This window comes from Tinamus guttatus, unplaced genomic scaffold (assembly GCF_059628265.1).
Source record: "Tinamus guttatus ecotype Peru unplaced genomic scaffold, ASM5962826v1 Tinamus_guttatus_pri_ptg000311l, whole genome shotgun sequence".
Classification (NCBI taxonomy): Eukaryota; Metazoa; Chordata; class Aves; order Tinamiformes; family Tinamidae; genus Tinamus; species Tinamus guttatus.
Genome location: NW_028288845.1, coordinates 1324538 through 1341336, shown reverse-complemented (window position 1 = coordinate 1341336; position 16799 = coordinate 1324538). Strand labels below are relative to the sequence as shown.

The following is a 16799-nucleotide window of genomic DNA, read 5'->3' as shown; positions in this document are numbered from 1 at the left end:
TGCAACATTTTTCTGTGGCTAAATTCAGTTACTCTAATGCTTGTCTGTGACAAATATACCTACATATTACTTTGAGTGAACTAGCTGTAATTTCTGTTCTGGCTCAGTGTTGAGGTACTTGTAAAAAGTCCCTAAAATCACATGGTTAAAAACTTACTTTGGAAAGTGGATAAGTCAGGGGGAGAGGGGTACAAGGAGGAAAGGGAGAGGGTAGTTTTTGGTAACTACCCATTTGTAAACAGTCTATTTTTGCTCTTTTTTTAACTAGCTGTGCAGAAGTGATAAAAGCTGGGGTTTAACCTCTTGATTATAGCCCTGGCTTGTTTCTGATGTTCTCTTCCAGGTAGAGCCTTTCTTTGTGAGTGTGGCCTTGTACGATGTCAGGGATGGCAGGAAGATCTCTGCTGACTTTCACGTGGATTTGAACCACATGCTTGTTAGGCAGATGATTTCAGGTTCCTCATTTTCATTAGAAAATGGCACTGTTGAAAATACAGACTCAAATGAAATGGAAGAACCCCAGGTCAAAGGGTTTCCAGAAGAATGGCTGAAGTATCCAAAACAGGTATTCCATATGTCTCTTTTATGACTTATTTATATAGTTCTTATCTTGTTCGTATATCTGAAAAGGAGAGAATGCTCTTTTTTATGCATCAGTGACTGTTGCTTACACATGCTTGATTTTTGAATTGCCTGGGTACATCTTAAAATCATTCACATCACAACTTTAAAACAGTTGGTGTCTCTTTCATAGAGAAACCTACTCATGTTTTTTTGTGCTCTTTGGGTTCATTCACTGGCAACTCCCAAACCAGCCAAACAAAATGATAACTGCAAACCTCATATAGAGGCTGCATTAATCTCAAAATATCTCCAGATTCTTGCAGTTATTGTAACTCTTGTCCTTCATTCCCTTCTGCCCTTACTTTCTCCTTCATGTTATTCCCCCAAGTTAAATGCTGGCCTAAATCAGCTATAAGAGAAAAGGTGTATTAGCTTAGCTGTTGCTAACGTGGTCATACTGCTTCTCGACTTGAGCTAGTATTTTTGCAAGGTGCTGTACACAAGCTTACTTCAGCACTTGTGCAAAGATAAGGGGCTGGGAGGGAGTGTTTGGTTGGTTTTTTCCCTCTTCCCCTGTCTCTTGAATATGGAGGTATATGCCACATGCTCTTTCTGAATTGTTTTTGCATCCACAAAGAATTTTGTCAGTGTTTCACTTCTTCTCCAGTGTTCCTATATACTGTTCGACTGTCTCTTTCTCTCGTTAACAGGCTCTTTTCTCCATAAGTAATCCCCATTCTGAGATTGTATTAGTGGCAAAAATAGAAAAGGTGCTTACAGGAAACATTGCCAGTAGTGCTGAACCTTACATTAAAAATCCTGATTCTTTTAAGGTAAAGTAGCAACAGCATCAATTCTTTCTTTATTATTTCCAATTTACTGGAAGATGAATGCAGGGAAAACTGTGCTTGCAAATTGTACCACATTGTACTCACTTAATGGTGCAAGCTCATTTGAGGCCCACCTCTAAGACAACAAATGTTCGGACTGCATTAACTTCAGTACAATGAAGTCTTTACCTGCAATAAGGTAGATGTTGTTTTCATTTGGTTTGCATGTGATAGGACTTTGACTGTAATGTACAAGTCACAATGGTGTTTTCCTAATGCTAATTAAGCCTTAGCAAAGTGAAAATTGCTTTCAGCAATCCTTTAGAAAATACCAGATGGTGCACTCTGTATGGGAGCAAGGCTGGCTTAGGTACCTGCCTGTTCCTGTCTCAGAGCAGACAGCGTTATTTACATTGGATAGGGTGCAACAAAGTGGAATTATAATAGGAAGTAATGTAGTTTTGACTGGAGGGATGCTGGAGGGGTTTTGTTCATCAACAACTCATTGATGCCTTCACACATCCCAGGTCTGTCTGTCAAGGTAGTAGAAGACTAAATTATTTGAGGGATGTGATGGCCTCTTCAGCAGAGGGTGCATGGATGTATTCTGTGCTGAATCACCCATATTTTAGTGATGATGATGAAACAACTCATATTCTCTCCTTGTAGTGTGCACAGAAAGTGTTAAAATCCAACAAACAGTTCTGCAGCAAGCTGGGAAAATACCGTATGCCGTTTGCTTGGTCAGTGAGGTATGTAGTAATTCTTTTTTTATATAATTTGTAGCTGTATCTTGCAGTTTATTCTACTGATTAAATTGTTTCCTCTTAGTCTTTTGCACATGTTATCCTTGAAGCTAAGCAAAGCTTTTGATATGGTCCAGGACCTCAGCATATTTATAGTTTTATAGGTTTGCTTGGCCTATTTCTTTTACACAGATGAATGTTGATTACTTTCTCATTAAATATTAGTGTGGTGTAATCTTTTATTCAGGTATGTAGTGAAATTGCCAGGGAGTAGCAAGGGCAACTGACAGAATATAAATTTATGCTGAGCTCCACGGTGATTTGGTGTTAAAAGTTCTCAAAGAGATTTCAAAGTCGTAGTTCTCAGCAGAATCTCCTGTGAGGGTGGTGATGATCTGAAACAGTTGTAATGACCACGTAAAATATAGGTGCACAAGTCTGAAGCACAAGTCTGTTCTTATGATGATGACCATCAGATGTAAAGAAAGTCAAATCAAGCACCTGGAGATTGCTGTGCCCCCAAAGACAGCGCCTCATGCTGGTAGTGAGGAGAAAGGAGTGTGTTAGGTTCTCCTGTGCTTTTGGTGGTTGCTAGATGATACCTATTTTCATCTTTGGTCAGCTGGGCTTTCTTGCAGATAAATTTAGGATTAATAATTTAGTTTTGTTCGTTCAATCTTTTCCCTCAGTTAGTTTCTTTGTGTTTCATTTCCATGAGCTCAGTGTTCTCTCCTGTGCTGCTCTGGTCTCTCGTCCAAGCTTGATCCTGTGCCACTTGATTCCCTATGACCACTTCAGCTTCCAAAACCAGTTATAGCTTTCTTCGTTTTGCTTGCCTCTATCCAGCTCATATAAACTCCTTTTCTCTGTCCTCTCCTTTGGTGTTTCTTTTGGTTTTCTTTGCTTTCCAAAGCCTGCTACTGCCCTCTCCCAAGGCGACCATCCTCTGTGCCCCTGTGTCAGCTCCTCTCTTCTTCCATGTGAGGGATGGAGAAAAGCTCCCTGTAATAAGGAGGAAAAGTGGTGTGTTGCCAAGTGAAAGCACCAGGAGGAAAGCTCGTTACACTCAAGGTCACGCTGTGGTGTTGCCCATGGTCATGGCTGGTTGTGTGCTCTGGGATATGGAGCACCAGACAGGCCTGGTTTGCCACTTCACATGCATGTGGTTCTTGACTGGCTGGGGTGCTTAGGTGGCAAAAACAGTAAAGTACAGCCATTCGGAGAGTTCACTTATCTTTTATTGCCATATGTTTTTGTCAATATCCACTAGTACTAGAAAAAGTATGTGTGTGTTCAGGTGAAAGGCAGATGATGTGTTCTGTTCTGCCCTAGCTAGCTCAAGGATGCTCCTTAATATTTATTGGCTCTGTGGAGCTATAGGACTCTTCATCAAAATGATATTGGTGGTGTCTCTTGGTTTGACAGAGCTACTTTTAGTGTATAAATAATGAAAGGTATGATGGTAATAGACGTACAGGCTAGCCATCAAAGTGAGCTCTGCTGCCTGACTCGTGCGTGTGGCTGTCGCGTTAGTGGTGTGTGCTGGAGCCTGGTGGTTGTCATAGCCATCTTCAGGTGCCTGGTGTTCTTACCACTAGATCAGGGCCAGGTCCCGGGTAGTCACTCACATATGGAAAAGGCTAGAACTATTTTTTTGCTTTTTTTAATATAAGTTGCCATCTTTGGTCATCTCCAGGCATAATATTACAACCGCATAGATTCCCCTCCTAATAAATGAGCAAATTTCATGTGGTCTAAGGAATGAAATTGCAATCGGTTCAGCCTGATTAATGCATAATACTCTGCTTGAATCAATCTGCACGTGAGTGTTTGACCTCGGGTGTGACATGGGATATGCAGCCATACAGGCAGCAGCTCCTGTGTGCTGGAGGTGGTTGGAAAGGCTGCAGTACTGGCTGATGTTGAGCACTGCTGCTGCTCCTGTGCACAGTAGGGTTTAGCTGGGTGACCAAATGGCCCTTTCGTTTGGGCCTTGCAGACGGCTTGGTTGGAACAGGTTAGAGACTTGCTGAGAACTCGAGGCAGGAAGAGAGCAGTAGATAGTGACTTTGGAGAAACTTGCCTGTTGCTTATTCAGTGTGCTGGTCCTGGGGTGCCTGAGTCCTGGCCTTCCTCAGACTCTTTCCTTGAGAGTTTGTATCCATGAAGGATGTGTGTTCCAGTCCCATGCTTTTGCAGTTTCAGAAGTGGCAACTACTTATTTCACTATATATTTTCTTGGAAACTGGGGTCCCCTGCTTCCCTCTCTGCTATGTCATCCACAATCTTAAAAAATAAGACTGAGATGACCTCCAAATTGTACTGTGTTTTTTGCCTACCCTAGGATCAAATTCTTTCCAAATATTTGTCTAAACAATATGTCTGGCTGTGGTTCTTCCCAACATAAATGGGAATACAGCCTTAGCAAAGGCACAGCAAGCCCTGAGAGGAGTATGGTACATGCGTTGCACAGGTGGCTGACGTGGGCAGAGGACACAGCTGGGATTGTGGATGTCCCTTGGTTCCAAGAGGCAATATTTCCACATGGAAAAAGACCATGTGGGGAAACAAGGGTATTTGGTAACTTTAGTCTGACTTCCTCCTCAAAGCATCCTAAATGAGTGCTTCACTACCCATACCATTAAAGCGTTTCTTCCGTCTGTAGAATTACAGAAAGTATGCTTGGGTGTATTTAAACTCTCCTCATTATTAAATGCATTGTGTGATGAGCTAACATAGTGTAAAAAGAAAACAAAACAAAGAACACTTTGCAAATAGAAGGTGTATGTATGAACTTGAGGGTATCAGTGAAGACATGAGCGATATGTTTAATTCATTAGGTCAAATTCTGCACTCATTTACACATCTTTAAGTATGAGTGTTGCACAGGACTCTGGTATAAGCAAAGTGTACTTTGGCCCTATAAATTCTATTTCTAGTCTTGCAGTTAGAAAATAGGTATTTCCAAAGGAGTCTGTCACGCGACAGGAGAAAGAGCTGGTTTGGCCATGATAAACAGTAAAAACTTGGGATTAGAAATGTGTTTTCCAGTTACTTAATTCTGGCAATAGCTGTGCTCCTGTTCTTCTGCGGAAATTTTCCCCCGTAAAGCAGTTGCAGATGGCTACAGTGTGATTTTTTTAGGTGTATATTTAGTGAGCCAAAATCTGACAGTGATGTATGTTGCGCATGAGATTAAAACTTCAATTATTTTAGACAAGTTGTGAGCATCGTGTGGAAGGATGACCCAGGGTTCCTCCCTGCTTTCCTGCTGGAGTCGTTTGCTTTGGTGCTGTGTGTGCTCTCGCAGGTGCAGTTATAGCATGTGGCAGAACTAGTGTGTCAAATCAATCCTCCCCTCTCGTATTCCTGGAAGAACTGCCAGGGTTTGCAAACACACATACCTCATCTACATACCGTGCTGGGGAAACTTCACTCACGGAGATGAGCTCTGGTGTGCTGCATTTCCTTCTACCCATTTCCACCTGCGTAGACCTCATATTTCAGAGTCCCATATTTAAACCCATCAACTGCATGTGCAGCTGCTGCTTAGGTTCTCAGTAGATGTGGGTTGACATCATTGATGTTAGTGAAGCTGCACTGATTCTCAGTAGCTACACGTCTTGCACTGTGTCTCTCACCCTTAAGTTGAGCATTTGTTCCACAGATCGTTAGCCGGTACTTTAATAAGCACCCACTTCAGTATTAAATTGTGAGCACTGTAGGCTTTCTGCGCTTAAAGCATTTGAGTAGTTAGGGTATATCAGCTAACAATGTCAGCCCAAAAAAATCATGGAAACTTGTTTTTTTAATATTGAGAAAATGTCTTATTCTCCTGGGGAAATTGGGAGGTGGGAGTGTTTTCCCCTCAAATAATTTCTTTAGAATCTCATCAGGATTTTTTGTTCTATGAAATTTTGCTCATCAAAATCTCCCTGGTAAGTAAGTAGCAGTCACTAAGGATAAATACTGGACTTCTTAATTGCAGAAAACGTTTATCCTTTGTTTCTTTGAGTAGTGATCACCATTCAGAAATGCTGTTAGTGCCTTTCCTGTAGTAAGGAGGACTGGTAGCCAATCTTTGTCCAACACCTTGGAAGGACTTGGAAGCACTTGTTCCTCCAGCAGTCCTTCAGTGTTTGTGTGCCCTGAGAATGGAGATACAAGTGTGGAGTGCAAGTATTTATGCATTCTCCTCTGAATGCATAAAATATACCTATTTCTAAGAAGTCTAAGGTGGTTTTGGATGGACATCTAAATTGTTGACATAGTGGCAAGAGCTTCCCATAAATGGAGTATTGTGTGTAAGTTGTACACAATACTTGCATGTTTTGCATTGAGGATCCCTGATTTCATGCTTTTAACCCTTTGGGCTGTGCTGAGCTGCTCAATGATGACCGGCAGCGCTAGGAGAAGGGCCGAGGAGCACTGGGAAGGAGCAGCGCTAGGTGTGGAGACACCAGAAGGCCCTTCTGGCCCCGCACCAGAGTGGCTGGTGACAAAGCCAGGTAGCCGAGCACGGCCAGCAAAGCCCCCAGGGAAGCGGCCAGCACCACTCGCCAGGGCTAAACCACCGGCAGCCACGGGCAGCTCGTGGGCACACGGGACTGCCCTGCGGCCTGGTGGCACCCGGCAATCCCTCACCAAACCCTGGGGGTACCACGCAAACCTCTTAATGCTGCAGTCCTCCCGCTTACTTTGGAGAAGCTGGAAACCATGCGGAGCCCAAGAAGAGCCATAATATTGCCAGCACTGTAATAATTATTAGCTTTTTTTAATTTGATAGCTCTTTAATAGGATTTGGAAGTGAGTGTTGGCTGCCAGCAATTAATCTCTCTTTCTCCCTAGTACCTCAGGATTTTTGGCATTGTGTATGTTTAGTCCATGGGGTAGACCGTGTTCCCTGTAACTTTTTGAGGCACAAGTCTAATGTTTTTCTACAGAGAAATGAGACAGTGGTGATTCTCTCAGTTAATTAAGTTAAGACATGGTGCATTTATGCTTATCCTTAGGATCCTCTTCCAAAGGTTTACTCCATTCTTTTGCATCTGGCAACAATTTGTGCTGGCATGGATTCTTCTTTTTGCTGGCAGTGGGACAGAGAAGTAAATTAAGGAAGAAAGATTGGCCAAATGATTCACAGAACAGCACTTAGTGTCAAGAACATTTTACTTTTGTTAAGCAATGTTTTTCATACAACAGTTGCATCCAAGGTTCGTTGATGTGGATAGCAGTCACACGAGCCCATCCAGGCTGTGGGAGGGACCCTCAGGACTGGGCAAAGGGCACCCAAATGTCCGATTTAAACCCCACAGGTGTCACTGAGCAGAAGTACAAATATCTGAGCATGTTTTCTGGGGTGCACCGCAGCTGATGTTTATTGTGCCTGGTTGTGCACAGATATCCCCTCTGTCCTATGCTATCTGTGGAGAGCTGCGGGGAGCCAGGGAGCAGCCAGGGTGATGGAGCGACTGGAGAGCTGCTTCATGCAGCACTGGGTACTTCTACCTCTCCTCAGGGATGCTGAGCTACAGAAAAGGGGGGGAAAATAGGGCATATGCAGAGCTAGCCATTGACAATCTGTCCTTGAGACTATTGAAGTAAATATTCGGGAAAAAAAAGAAACTTCAAACTGCAGTGGTCACATTGTCGCCAAAATGAGCAGGAATTGTTTGTGTAGTGCAAGACGAAAGAGCATCTTTAATCTCTGCACGACTGTGGCTGCACCTGCAGGTGAATGGAGGCTGTCTGTGCTGCTGGGATCTGCAGCTGAGAGGAGCTTTCTTGCTTGACAGCTCTGCAAGGAGCCCTTGAGTTTTGTGTAAGAGTTTGCATCATATATCCTGAAAGATCATATGACAGTTTAAAAAGTTTAAATACATATGGGCGAGTGTTTATAATTGTGTTTTTTCTTTATAGGCCAGTGTTTAAAGATAATCAGGGAAATGTTGACAGGGACTCGCGATTCTCACCTTTATTCAGGCAAGAAAGTAATAAGATTTCAATGGAAGATTTGATTAAACTAATAGCAGAATACAGAAGGTAAGAAACAGTTTTGAATTTGATTTGAGAAGGTTCTGTGATTATAAAACTGTACAGAATATTTTTCACAGCTTTTTGTTTTCTTCTGCATTTAATACAGCATGCCAAAGCAGCTATACTAAATTAATGTTTTTCGCATTAGCCTATTGTCTGCCAAAGACTGGTTGAGGTTGAGCTTTCCAGGAAAACGGGAACGTCATTTGGCACATAAGTAAATTTTATTACCTGAAGATAAGGATGTATTAAATTAACTTCCATCAGGGGAGATGCAGGTCAAGTAACCCAAAAGAGCATGATTTTAAAAAACAGAGGGGAAGAAAAAGGAGGAGAGAGATTTAAAAAAAAAAAAAAAAAAAAAAACCTTTCTTGAATGGTTTTCCCCCTCCATGCTCTCGTTTGTTTGAGTATCCATGACAAACCACAGAGTGGACATTGGAAGAAAACAACTTTTTTCTAAATGTTTTACAGTATGTAAATTAGTGAATAATTAGTTGGCTGGGCAGTCTTTCACACAGGTGTAAATCAGGATTAGCTCTAAAGCAGAGGTATTGTTTATACCACGCAAGTGGCATGAGAATTAAACCCAGAATTTCTTCCTGTCTATTCTAAAATGGTAATGAATTTAGGTAATGAGCTTTTTCTATTCCATTTCGTCAGATAAGATGATAATGATCAAATGCCTGCTACAAAGGTCCATAATCTCTTGCCTCGTTGCTGTTACGGGAGTCTAAACTTTACTGGTACTGCCTGTGCTTGAGGAGGCGTTGCCCGTGCTGGGTTTGCTGGTCTGGAGCATCTCCTGGTTTAGCATCCTGCGCTGGCACTTCTCAAGCTGCTTGGGCCCAAGCAATATGTGTTTTGGTGTCTGTTCAACACAGCCATGGCAGAAACCATGATGCTGCAAGCTCTCACAGAATCATTTTTAAAGGGCTTTCCTTTCAGGCTGTAGAAAGGAAACGTGCTTAAGTCCATTCTGTTGAGGTTTGTTGTTAGTTCATCCATTTCTCCCTCTTCTACATTGCTTCCAATCCATGTAGGAATGCAGCCAAAATCATTCCTTTCCTGCCATTTCATATGATCTGCATCTGGCTGCCAATGGGTGTGTGTATTAAGTATGTTAAGTATATGGTTATTTCTGAAGTCAGGGTCTGTTTCTCATTTTAGATGAATACATGTGTTCAGTCTTATCTCTCTCGTTCTAATTTTTAAAATGCTTTCATTTCTGTCATTGCAGAGCAGAGAAGATTAGCAAAATACAGACCATACCGGGCTGTTTGGAGATTGCAGTTGATTGTGTCCCTTTGGAACATCCAAGTATGATTCCACCTTATAATTAACTAGGACGTTGTGGCAGACTTTTCCACTCTAATTGTTGCCTTGAGACAGTAGAAGTGGATAGAAAGCTGTATGCAACTGTTTGGGAAGTTGCTTGTCTTTATTTTTTCTTTTATTAAACCATTTGTATTAAGCCCATTTTCATTTCTTTGTATACCTGGCAAACACACCCAAGTGATACAGGCCACACATACTGTCTCGTTGTGACATGACAATCCAGAGATCCCTTTCTGCTTTGCAAGGAATTAGACCACAGATCTCAATGCCTGAGCCTCGATACCTTGTGGCAGGGCTACCTCTGTAGGCAGGGGCTGCGATGCTCCTGTTCCCTGTGATTTAGCTCACGGGGGATGTGACTACCAGTGACTGCAAGATAAAGGACTTAGTTCAAAAATGCCTCTGGCATCCGGGCAGCAGCTGCTAATATGGAATCTCCTGATAGGATCCTTTTCTCTCCTTTTCGATTTCTTTCTCTCTTCCCTCTCCTCCCTCCCACCTTTTCAAGAACCACATTTCTGTGTGCTGGTGTTGTGAAAAGCTCAGGCATATTTGAATTTCTCTGAAGTCTGTTGGAATTCAAGGCATTTGCTTATTCCATCAGGGCCTCACTTCTTAAGATCCTGTATCATGTAAGGGGGTAAAAGTTGGGACTTTTCAACAAGCAGGTTAAAAAAAAAAAAAAAAAAAAAAAAAAAAAAAAAGGAATTTAAGTCACTGATACTTCGATGTCAGTACAATCATAGGCACGTTTGTGTAGCTCGTTTATCTACTCAAGCAGAGCAGCTAGCCAGTGTCAAGGTGAGGTTACACTTTGTTGGGATGTAAATAAAGTGTATTCTGGGTAGAAATAATGTCATGTGTGCATGTTAAAAATGAGGACTCATTGGTTTTGAGACCTCTTCGCATAGTAGCAGATTCGCATTACTAGCATTTCAAAAGCAATTCATATTGTTTTTATATTAAAAGAAACTGGTTGCTCATAGAAGGCGAAACGGCCAAACAGGATTGGGGCTCATCGTGTTACCTGGCTCTTATGCAAAACTCTGTAATAGTATGAAGGTTTGCTTTTAAGTATACCTTGTAGTAAGGTGCCCAGTTCCTGTGGAATCGATTAAAGTTCATTCAGTATAAATTGCAGCAGGTTAAACAGTTTTTTCATTTCAGGAAAATTTGTCTTGCTGTAAGGCTATAAAACCATTATAAAACTGTAACAGAAAACTTACTTGCTGTAAAATTCATCGAAATCTGTGAAAAGTGACTTCAGTGAGCTTCGAGGGAAGTGCTTATAACAACAATTGTTCTTAAAATGCCTCCTTCCCGTTGGAAATGTTAATCGTGCTCAGCTAGTGCTAAAATGCTTTAATGCCAAGAGAAGCCCATGAAAAGGAAGTTGGCCACAGATCTTGTCAAGACATTGCCAGCATGATTGTGCTTCTGGGGACTGACACTGCTCCCCATTAGCATCAATTTGCATTAGACAACAGAAGTGGATCTTTGTTTTAATAAGGCTTTATTTAGTGTAGCTGTGCTAAGAGCTGGAGCCAGTGATCTATCAGGAGATGTTGTCTGAGAGCCTTTAGCATGATACAAAACTTCCCCCTTTTCTGCTGCATAAGGGGAAAAGCTTTAGCACAGGGGAAGAGAAAAGAGCTTTATGAAGCTCCTGCCTGCGCTGTGTGGTCCCTGACTGTTGTCCTTTGCACTGAGCAGTTGCAGTTCTGAAGGCAGGGAAGAGGATGGCAGCTGCTATGACTGGCATGTCTTTGCTACGACAGACCCAAATATGTATTAAAACTGAAAGCGAGACCCCAGTCATGCGGGATGAGGTCCTGGAGGATGACTCGGCTTGTGGCCTTGCAGCCAGGGAGCTCCAAATCCCTATTCCTCGACAGAGCTCAGCAGCCCAGAGTCGGTGTCCCTAACCTCAGCCACTTTTGTGCAACCATTCCTGGAGATATCCATGAGGATATTAAATGTCCCACTGTTTTAGTGGCACAGATAGTGTACTGGTTTGTGATCGATACCAGTAACTTGTCTGTCTGTGTCAAAGAATTTTTTCATCAGTCTAAGCAAGACAAACCATTTGAGGATGATATTGCAGTTCTAGATCTACGTGAATGTGAGGGCATAATTTGACCCTTTGCATGGCAGTATTATTTATTCTTAGTAGTATGTCTGCAGAAACAAACATAATGTGATGATTTCCTTTTTTCTTCTTTTGAAGACTGTGTAACTTCGTCTTTTATTCCAATCAAGCCATTTAATGACATAAAGGAGCATCAGCCTACAGTGGAAGTAGAGGAGTTTGTACAGGAATCAACAAAATACTCTCGACCTTACAGAGTATACAAGAACCAAATATACATCTATCCAAAACATCTCAAGTATGATAGCCAAAAATACTTTAATAAGGTACAGTATGTGACCAATTCAGGTTGACACTGAGTAGGTGTTTATTCTGTGAGCACTCATTATCAGTGACTAAACATCAGAAAACATGGAAAAATGGCAATGTGAGTCACTGACTGGGCTTTTAATCTCTTCATTTTTTTCACAATCATAAAGTTTAGGTATAGTTGTTAGGAAATAAATTTAGGGATTAAGAAACCCTTTAAATTGCATCAGTGAGTCGGAGACATAATATGGTAATAGCTTTCTTGCCCTTTTCAAAAGGGCAGTATTTAAGTGGTGTATGCAGATTAAATGAATCTAGAGAATATTTGTATTCCTTATACTTGGATACTATTTGCATTTTCATGGTGATTGAAAATGAACTAAGGACAAGACACAAGGAAACGTTGGTCATTTTGTAATTTGCATCTATGCAGTTTATTTGAGGCCTAGCTTGAATTTTTCGAGTTCATATTTGAAATGTTATTTCTGATAAAATTACTGTAACTTGAAGGTATTTTAAGCTTTGATCCACCATCTGCCATGTTCTCCTAGATTTTGGGGAAAGAAAAACTTATTTCACTCCTTAGTTTCCTGTGTTTTTATGGGTGCTCTATTTCTGATTGAAATTTCAACAAATTTGTGCTTTTTAGGCACGGAACATAACTGTGTGCATTGAATTTAAAAGCTCTGATGAAGAGGGAGCGAAGCCACTGAAGGTGAGCCATGACAAAAGTCCACTTCAAGAGCAGTGTTTCTAAGGACGTTACATATAAAAGCCAGCAGTCAGGGCTGTGCTAACCTGGAATATTGAAGAATAAATCTTGTCAGGAATTCCTCAAGATTGGTGCTATGGTTCCTTTTGTTCACAAATCCCCAGCACTGGCTGCTGCTCAGCTGTGTTGACTTTCCAACTGGTGGAACAGAAGGAAGGAGAAAGTTAGAAAACTTAGGATTTTTCAGTGCAGCTTTCTTGAGCTAAAATTTACATTAGTCAGAAGTTCCCATAGCAGTTAGGTTTCTAAGCCTAACACCTCATTAAAAGACATGGGATGCAAAATTAGAAGAACTTTAGTCTCGGTTCCTAACTTTGCTGTTGGCTAAGGGGTGTTGCACTGTGGTCTTGTCCTGTAGTTTTGACATCGAAAACTGACGTTGATACCACTCAGTAATGGAGGACCCCTGGGCTGCTCTGTGCCAACAGCAGAGTTGTTAACTTGGAGCTTTGGTAACGCTGGGAGGTCAGAAAAGGCACCATGCTGGCCTGAGCTGGAGAAAAATGAAAGAGCTTTTGCAGAAGAGTGTGATATTCTTAACAGAGAGAAAGTGGCATGAGGACTCTGTGTTGCTTAGTAAAATGTAGGATAATCTCCATGGAATCAATAGAGTTTGATGGAAATGTGTATAAATGTGTATAAAACAAATTTCACTTGGAAGTGCTTCTTTTAGTATTTGATCGAAGTATTTGTCAATCTTTCATGACATTGAATTCAGTGTATGTATATAGTAGATATGTTAAAATTAGTGTTATCAGCAGAATTTGACAATGTATTTAAAGCTTGTTCCTTTTCTCAGTGTATTTATGGGAAGCCGGGTGGACCATTATTTACAACGGCAGCCTACACGGCTGTGCTCCACCACTCCCAGAATCCTGATTTCTATGATGAGGTCAGTATTTATTTATTTTTTTTTCCCCTCCTCCACCCCACAGCCCTGACAATGTCTGTTACTGCCATATGTTTGCTATAATATGCAAATACACATAAAGAAAGTTTATGTTGCAATTGCTTGTGTATCTGTATGGAACTACATTATGTCAATTTACATAGTCTCACCTTTTCCTCTTAAATCAACTAAGTACAGTTAAGATGCTGTAGAGTTAAGCAGGAACAGTTTAGCTCTCTAAAATGCATGCCTGATGTAAAGCAAGAGTCCAGTTGTATCTCTGAACTTAAGGGGAACAGTAAATACTAGGCCAGATGCCAGAACAAATCCCTCTGGGGTGTCAGATCTGCGTTTGGGGCGTTTGCTGGTGGCCTGGACAGAGCACTCGCTGGAGCGCGGTGCCTGCTGCTCTGGGGATGCAGCTCAAGGCTGGAGTTCCTACGTTAGTCTTTGCCAGATGTTTCTGGGCTTCGTATCAGCAGGCGTTTTAGCACTTCACCAACACGCTGTAGGAAGTCTCAGGTTTTCGGCGGGTAAACTTACTTCTCACGTTTTCACTTTAACAGACTGCTTGTTTGGTGGCATGTTCATGCGCTGTTGGGTGTATTCTGGGCTTCCTACCACTGCCTTTTGGGCAGTGAAAATGCTGACAAGCAACAGTAGCAGTTAGCTAATTTTTTGGCATGATTTTGGAGACCTTTCTCTTGCAATTTGCTTTACATAATGCTGCATGAGGAAGACCAACAGGTGAAATACAACTACATGCAAAGTATCCGTTTAAGATTCCTGCTTAAGACGTGGAAACTAAAGCATTACATTTTCAGAGGTCTTAAACGCCCTATTTGTTTCAAGTTGGGATTCAGATATTACTACATCTGAAAATGTGCCCGAGTAGATTACTTCCAACTTGAATGAAGAACTGAATTCGGGTCTCACTAGCTGATCTGCATGGAAGAGATGCTATTCTAAATGTGCAAAGTACTAATAAAAATAGCAAGTGAGGTCTTGAAAAGAATAATGTCACAGAAGAGGTTTTTTGATCTTCATGTCTGAATGACCATTCCGTATCTATGCTTGTAGTGCTGGATTTTCACACACCAGCTGATTTAACATGGGAAGCTTTTATTAACAATTCTTAAATTCTTACTAACAATTCTTACTTTAATGATAGGACTACCTTGGATAAAAAATTCAAATATCCAAGGGGTCTTTTTCAATAGTTCTTATGGTAACATGTTTTGATTACTATGTATATTTGTTGCAATAGATTAATAATATCTTAATTCAGGGAATAGTGGATGACATGATACTCATTTTCCTGGATGGGATTTATGGTATTTAAGACAGATCTGGAATCCCAAATAAAAGCTGATTTTCCATGTCAGACTTGATTTTTGTTGTTAATGTTGTTTTTGCCATGAAATGACAATGAAACAATAGCAGAGACTGGTTCTGAATTTTGTTTTGAAAGTCTTGAAAGTGTGAATAGTGATGGCTAGTTATGGCTGCTGGTGCTTTCTTCAAAGTAGGGCCTTTCGTTCTTTACTTGTATGCTCTTTCATCTTATGCTCTTTCATCATAAATACAAATATTTATCTGTAAGCCAGAAAGGGGAAAAATACATATTTAAGTAAAAGCGATAGCTGATCATCCTAAGCAATTTCCTTAAGAGAACAGCTGTTACTGAGTAGCAACAGCACATGTAGAAAGACAGGCTGTACCTAAATCTGTGTAAAAAGAGATGTCACTCATTTAGACCATTTCTGATGGCTAGTTTAATTGATTTTTAAACTAAAGTGAGGTGTAACATTTTACATTTCAGGTGAAAATTGAACTTCCCACCCAACTTCATAAGAAACACCACATTCTGTTTTCATTTTATCATGTCACCTGTGACATAAATGCAAAAGCTAATGCCAAAAAGAAAGAGGCTCTGGAAACACCAGGTACCTGTAGCAGAATTACTTTCAATTCTAAATGTAAATGATGTACATTCAAATAAGGATTTGGGAATTCCTGGCTTTGTCTTCCTTTGCGTTTGTGGAGCCTGTCTTTTTCACCGCGTGGTGCTGATTTGTTGTTGTACGCAGTGGGCTACGCGTGGCTTCCCCTGCTGAAAGATGCCCAGTTATCTTCCCAGGAGCACAGCGTGCCCGTAGCAAGCAGCCTGCCTCCCAGTTACCTGAGCCTGCAAGAGCCTACGAGTGGAAAGGTATTAACTCCTGCTCCTCTATCGTTCAAATTGCAGAGAGCACTTGTCTCACGTGATCCACACTTAAGCAGAAGGGCAAATTTAAGGTGTCTGTTTTAGACTAGATGTGCATATCTAATGAACTAATGTATGTAATAGTCTGTGAACCACACATTGATGATTCAGGGCTATATATGTGAAAAGTATATTTTATAATTGTGTATTCTTTATTTTTTTACCTAATTTCTCCAAAACTTGGAGAAGCGATGAAAAGTAACTCTTCAGAAATTCAGGCCATATTGCATTGATTTTCTGGTTGACTCTCTTTGAAGTGAGATTGCATTTTTCTCACTGATACTGTCCAGTTTGGGTTATTTCTGTTTCCTTGTGTGTGTTTTACAATGTCACAAGGACATAGATCTGGGCCATTGCGTGGCAGTGTTGGTGAACTTGTGCTGAAATACTGGTTTGTATTGCACTGGTTCTCTGGGTGTTTGTAAAAGTGCAGTTGCCAGCACACTTCAGGCGTGCACTTGTGCAAAGCTATGCAGTAAAAAGTGGTGCAGATTTGATTAGGCAAGAAATAAATATACATATACTTTTTGTCTTTTAACAGCACATCAGCAGTGATGTAAAATGGGTAGATAGTGGGAAACCACTTTTCAAGGTGTCTACATTTGTTGTATCAACAGTAAATACTCAGGTAAGCCAACTTTCCTCCTAGCTCCATTACCTGCTTACCATCCAAAAGTATCAAGGAATTGCTAAGTAATGCTTTCTCTTGGATCTTGTATGAATCTATTTGCCTGATATTTAAAGGATATTTTATTGTAGGGGGGCAAGAAGACAAGGGTAGAGAGAACCCTTTTTGGGGGGGGGGGGAAAAGACAAATTTAAGATGACAGTAGCAGAAAAGTTGTGGAATATTTAAACAGCAGTTTAAACAGCAAGAAAAGAAATTGTGAGCACCACAAACAAAGCTTGGGCACTGAAGGCCCCTAGGCTGTGAGTAAAAAGCTTATTGTTCAGAACACT

The 16799-nt window shown here is 41.1% G+C and overlaps 1 protein-coding gene across 2 annotated transcripts in view; it reads left to right on the top strand.

Annotated features, from left to right (window-relative positions):
• Positions 1-16799, top strand: part of DOCK10 (dedicator of cytokinesis 10) — a 115093-nt gene that overhangs the window by 55431 nt on the left and 42863 nt on the right. For both annotated transcript variants that reach the window (XM_088528495.1, XM_088528496.1), the window contains exons 12-22: positions 344-565; positions 1275-1397; positions 2064-2146; positions 8060-8182; positions 9417-9496; positions 11742-11929; positions 12562-12627; positions 13484-13576; positions 15396-15519; positions 15664-15785; positions 16381-16467. In XM_088528495.1, coding sequence (XP_088384621.1) covers positions 344-565; positions 1275-1397; positions 2064-2146; positions 8060-8182; positions 9417-9496; positions 11742-11929; positions 12562-12627; positions 13484-13576; positions 15396-15519; positions 15664-15785; positions 16381-16467 — 1311 coding nt within the window. The remainder of the gene's footprint in view (positions 1-343; positions 566-1274; positions 1398-2063; positions 2147-8059; positions 8183-9416; positions 9497-11741; positions 11930-12561; positions 12628-13483; positions 13577-15395; positions 15520-15663; positions 15786-16380; positions 16468-16799) is intronic.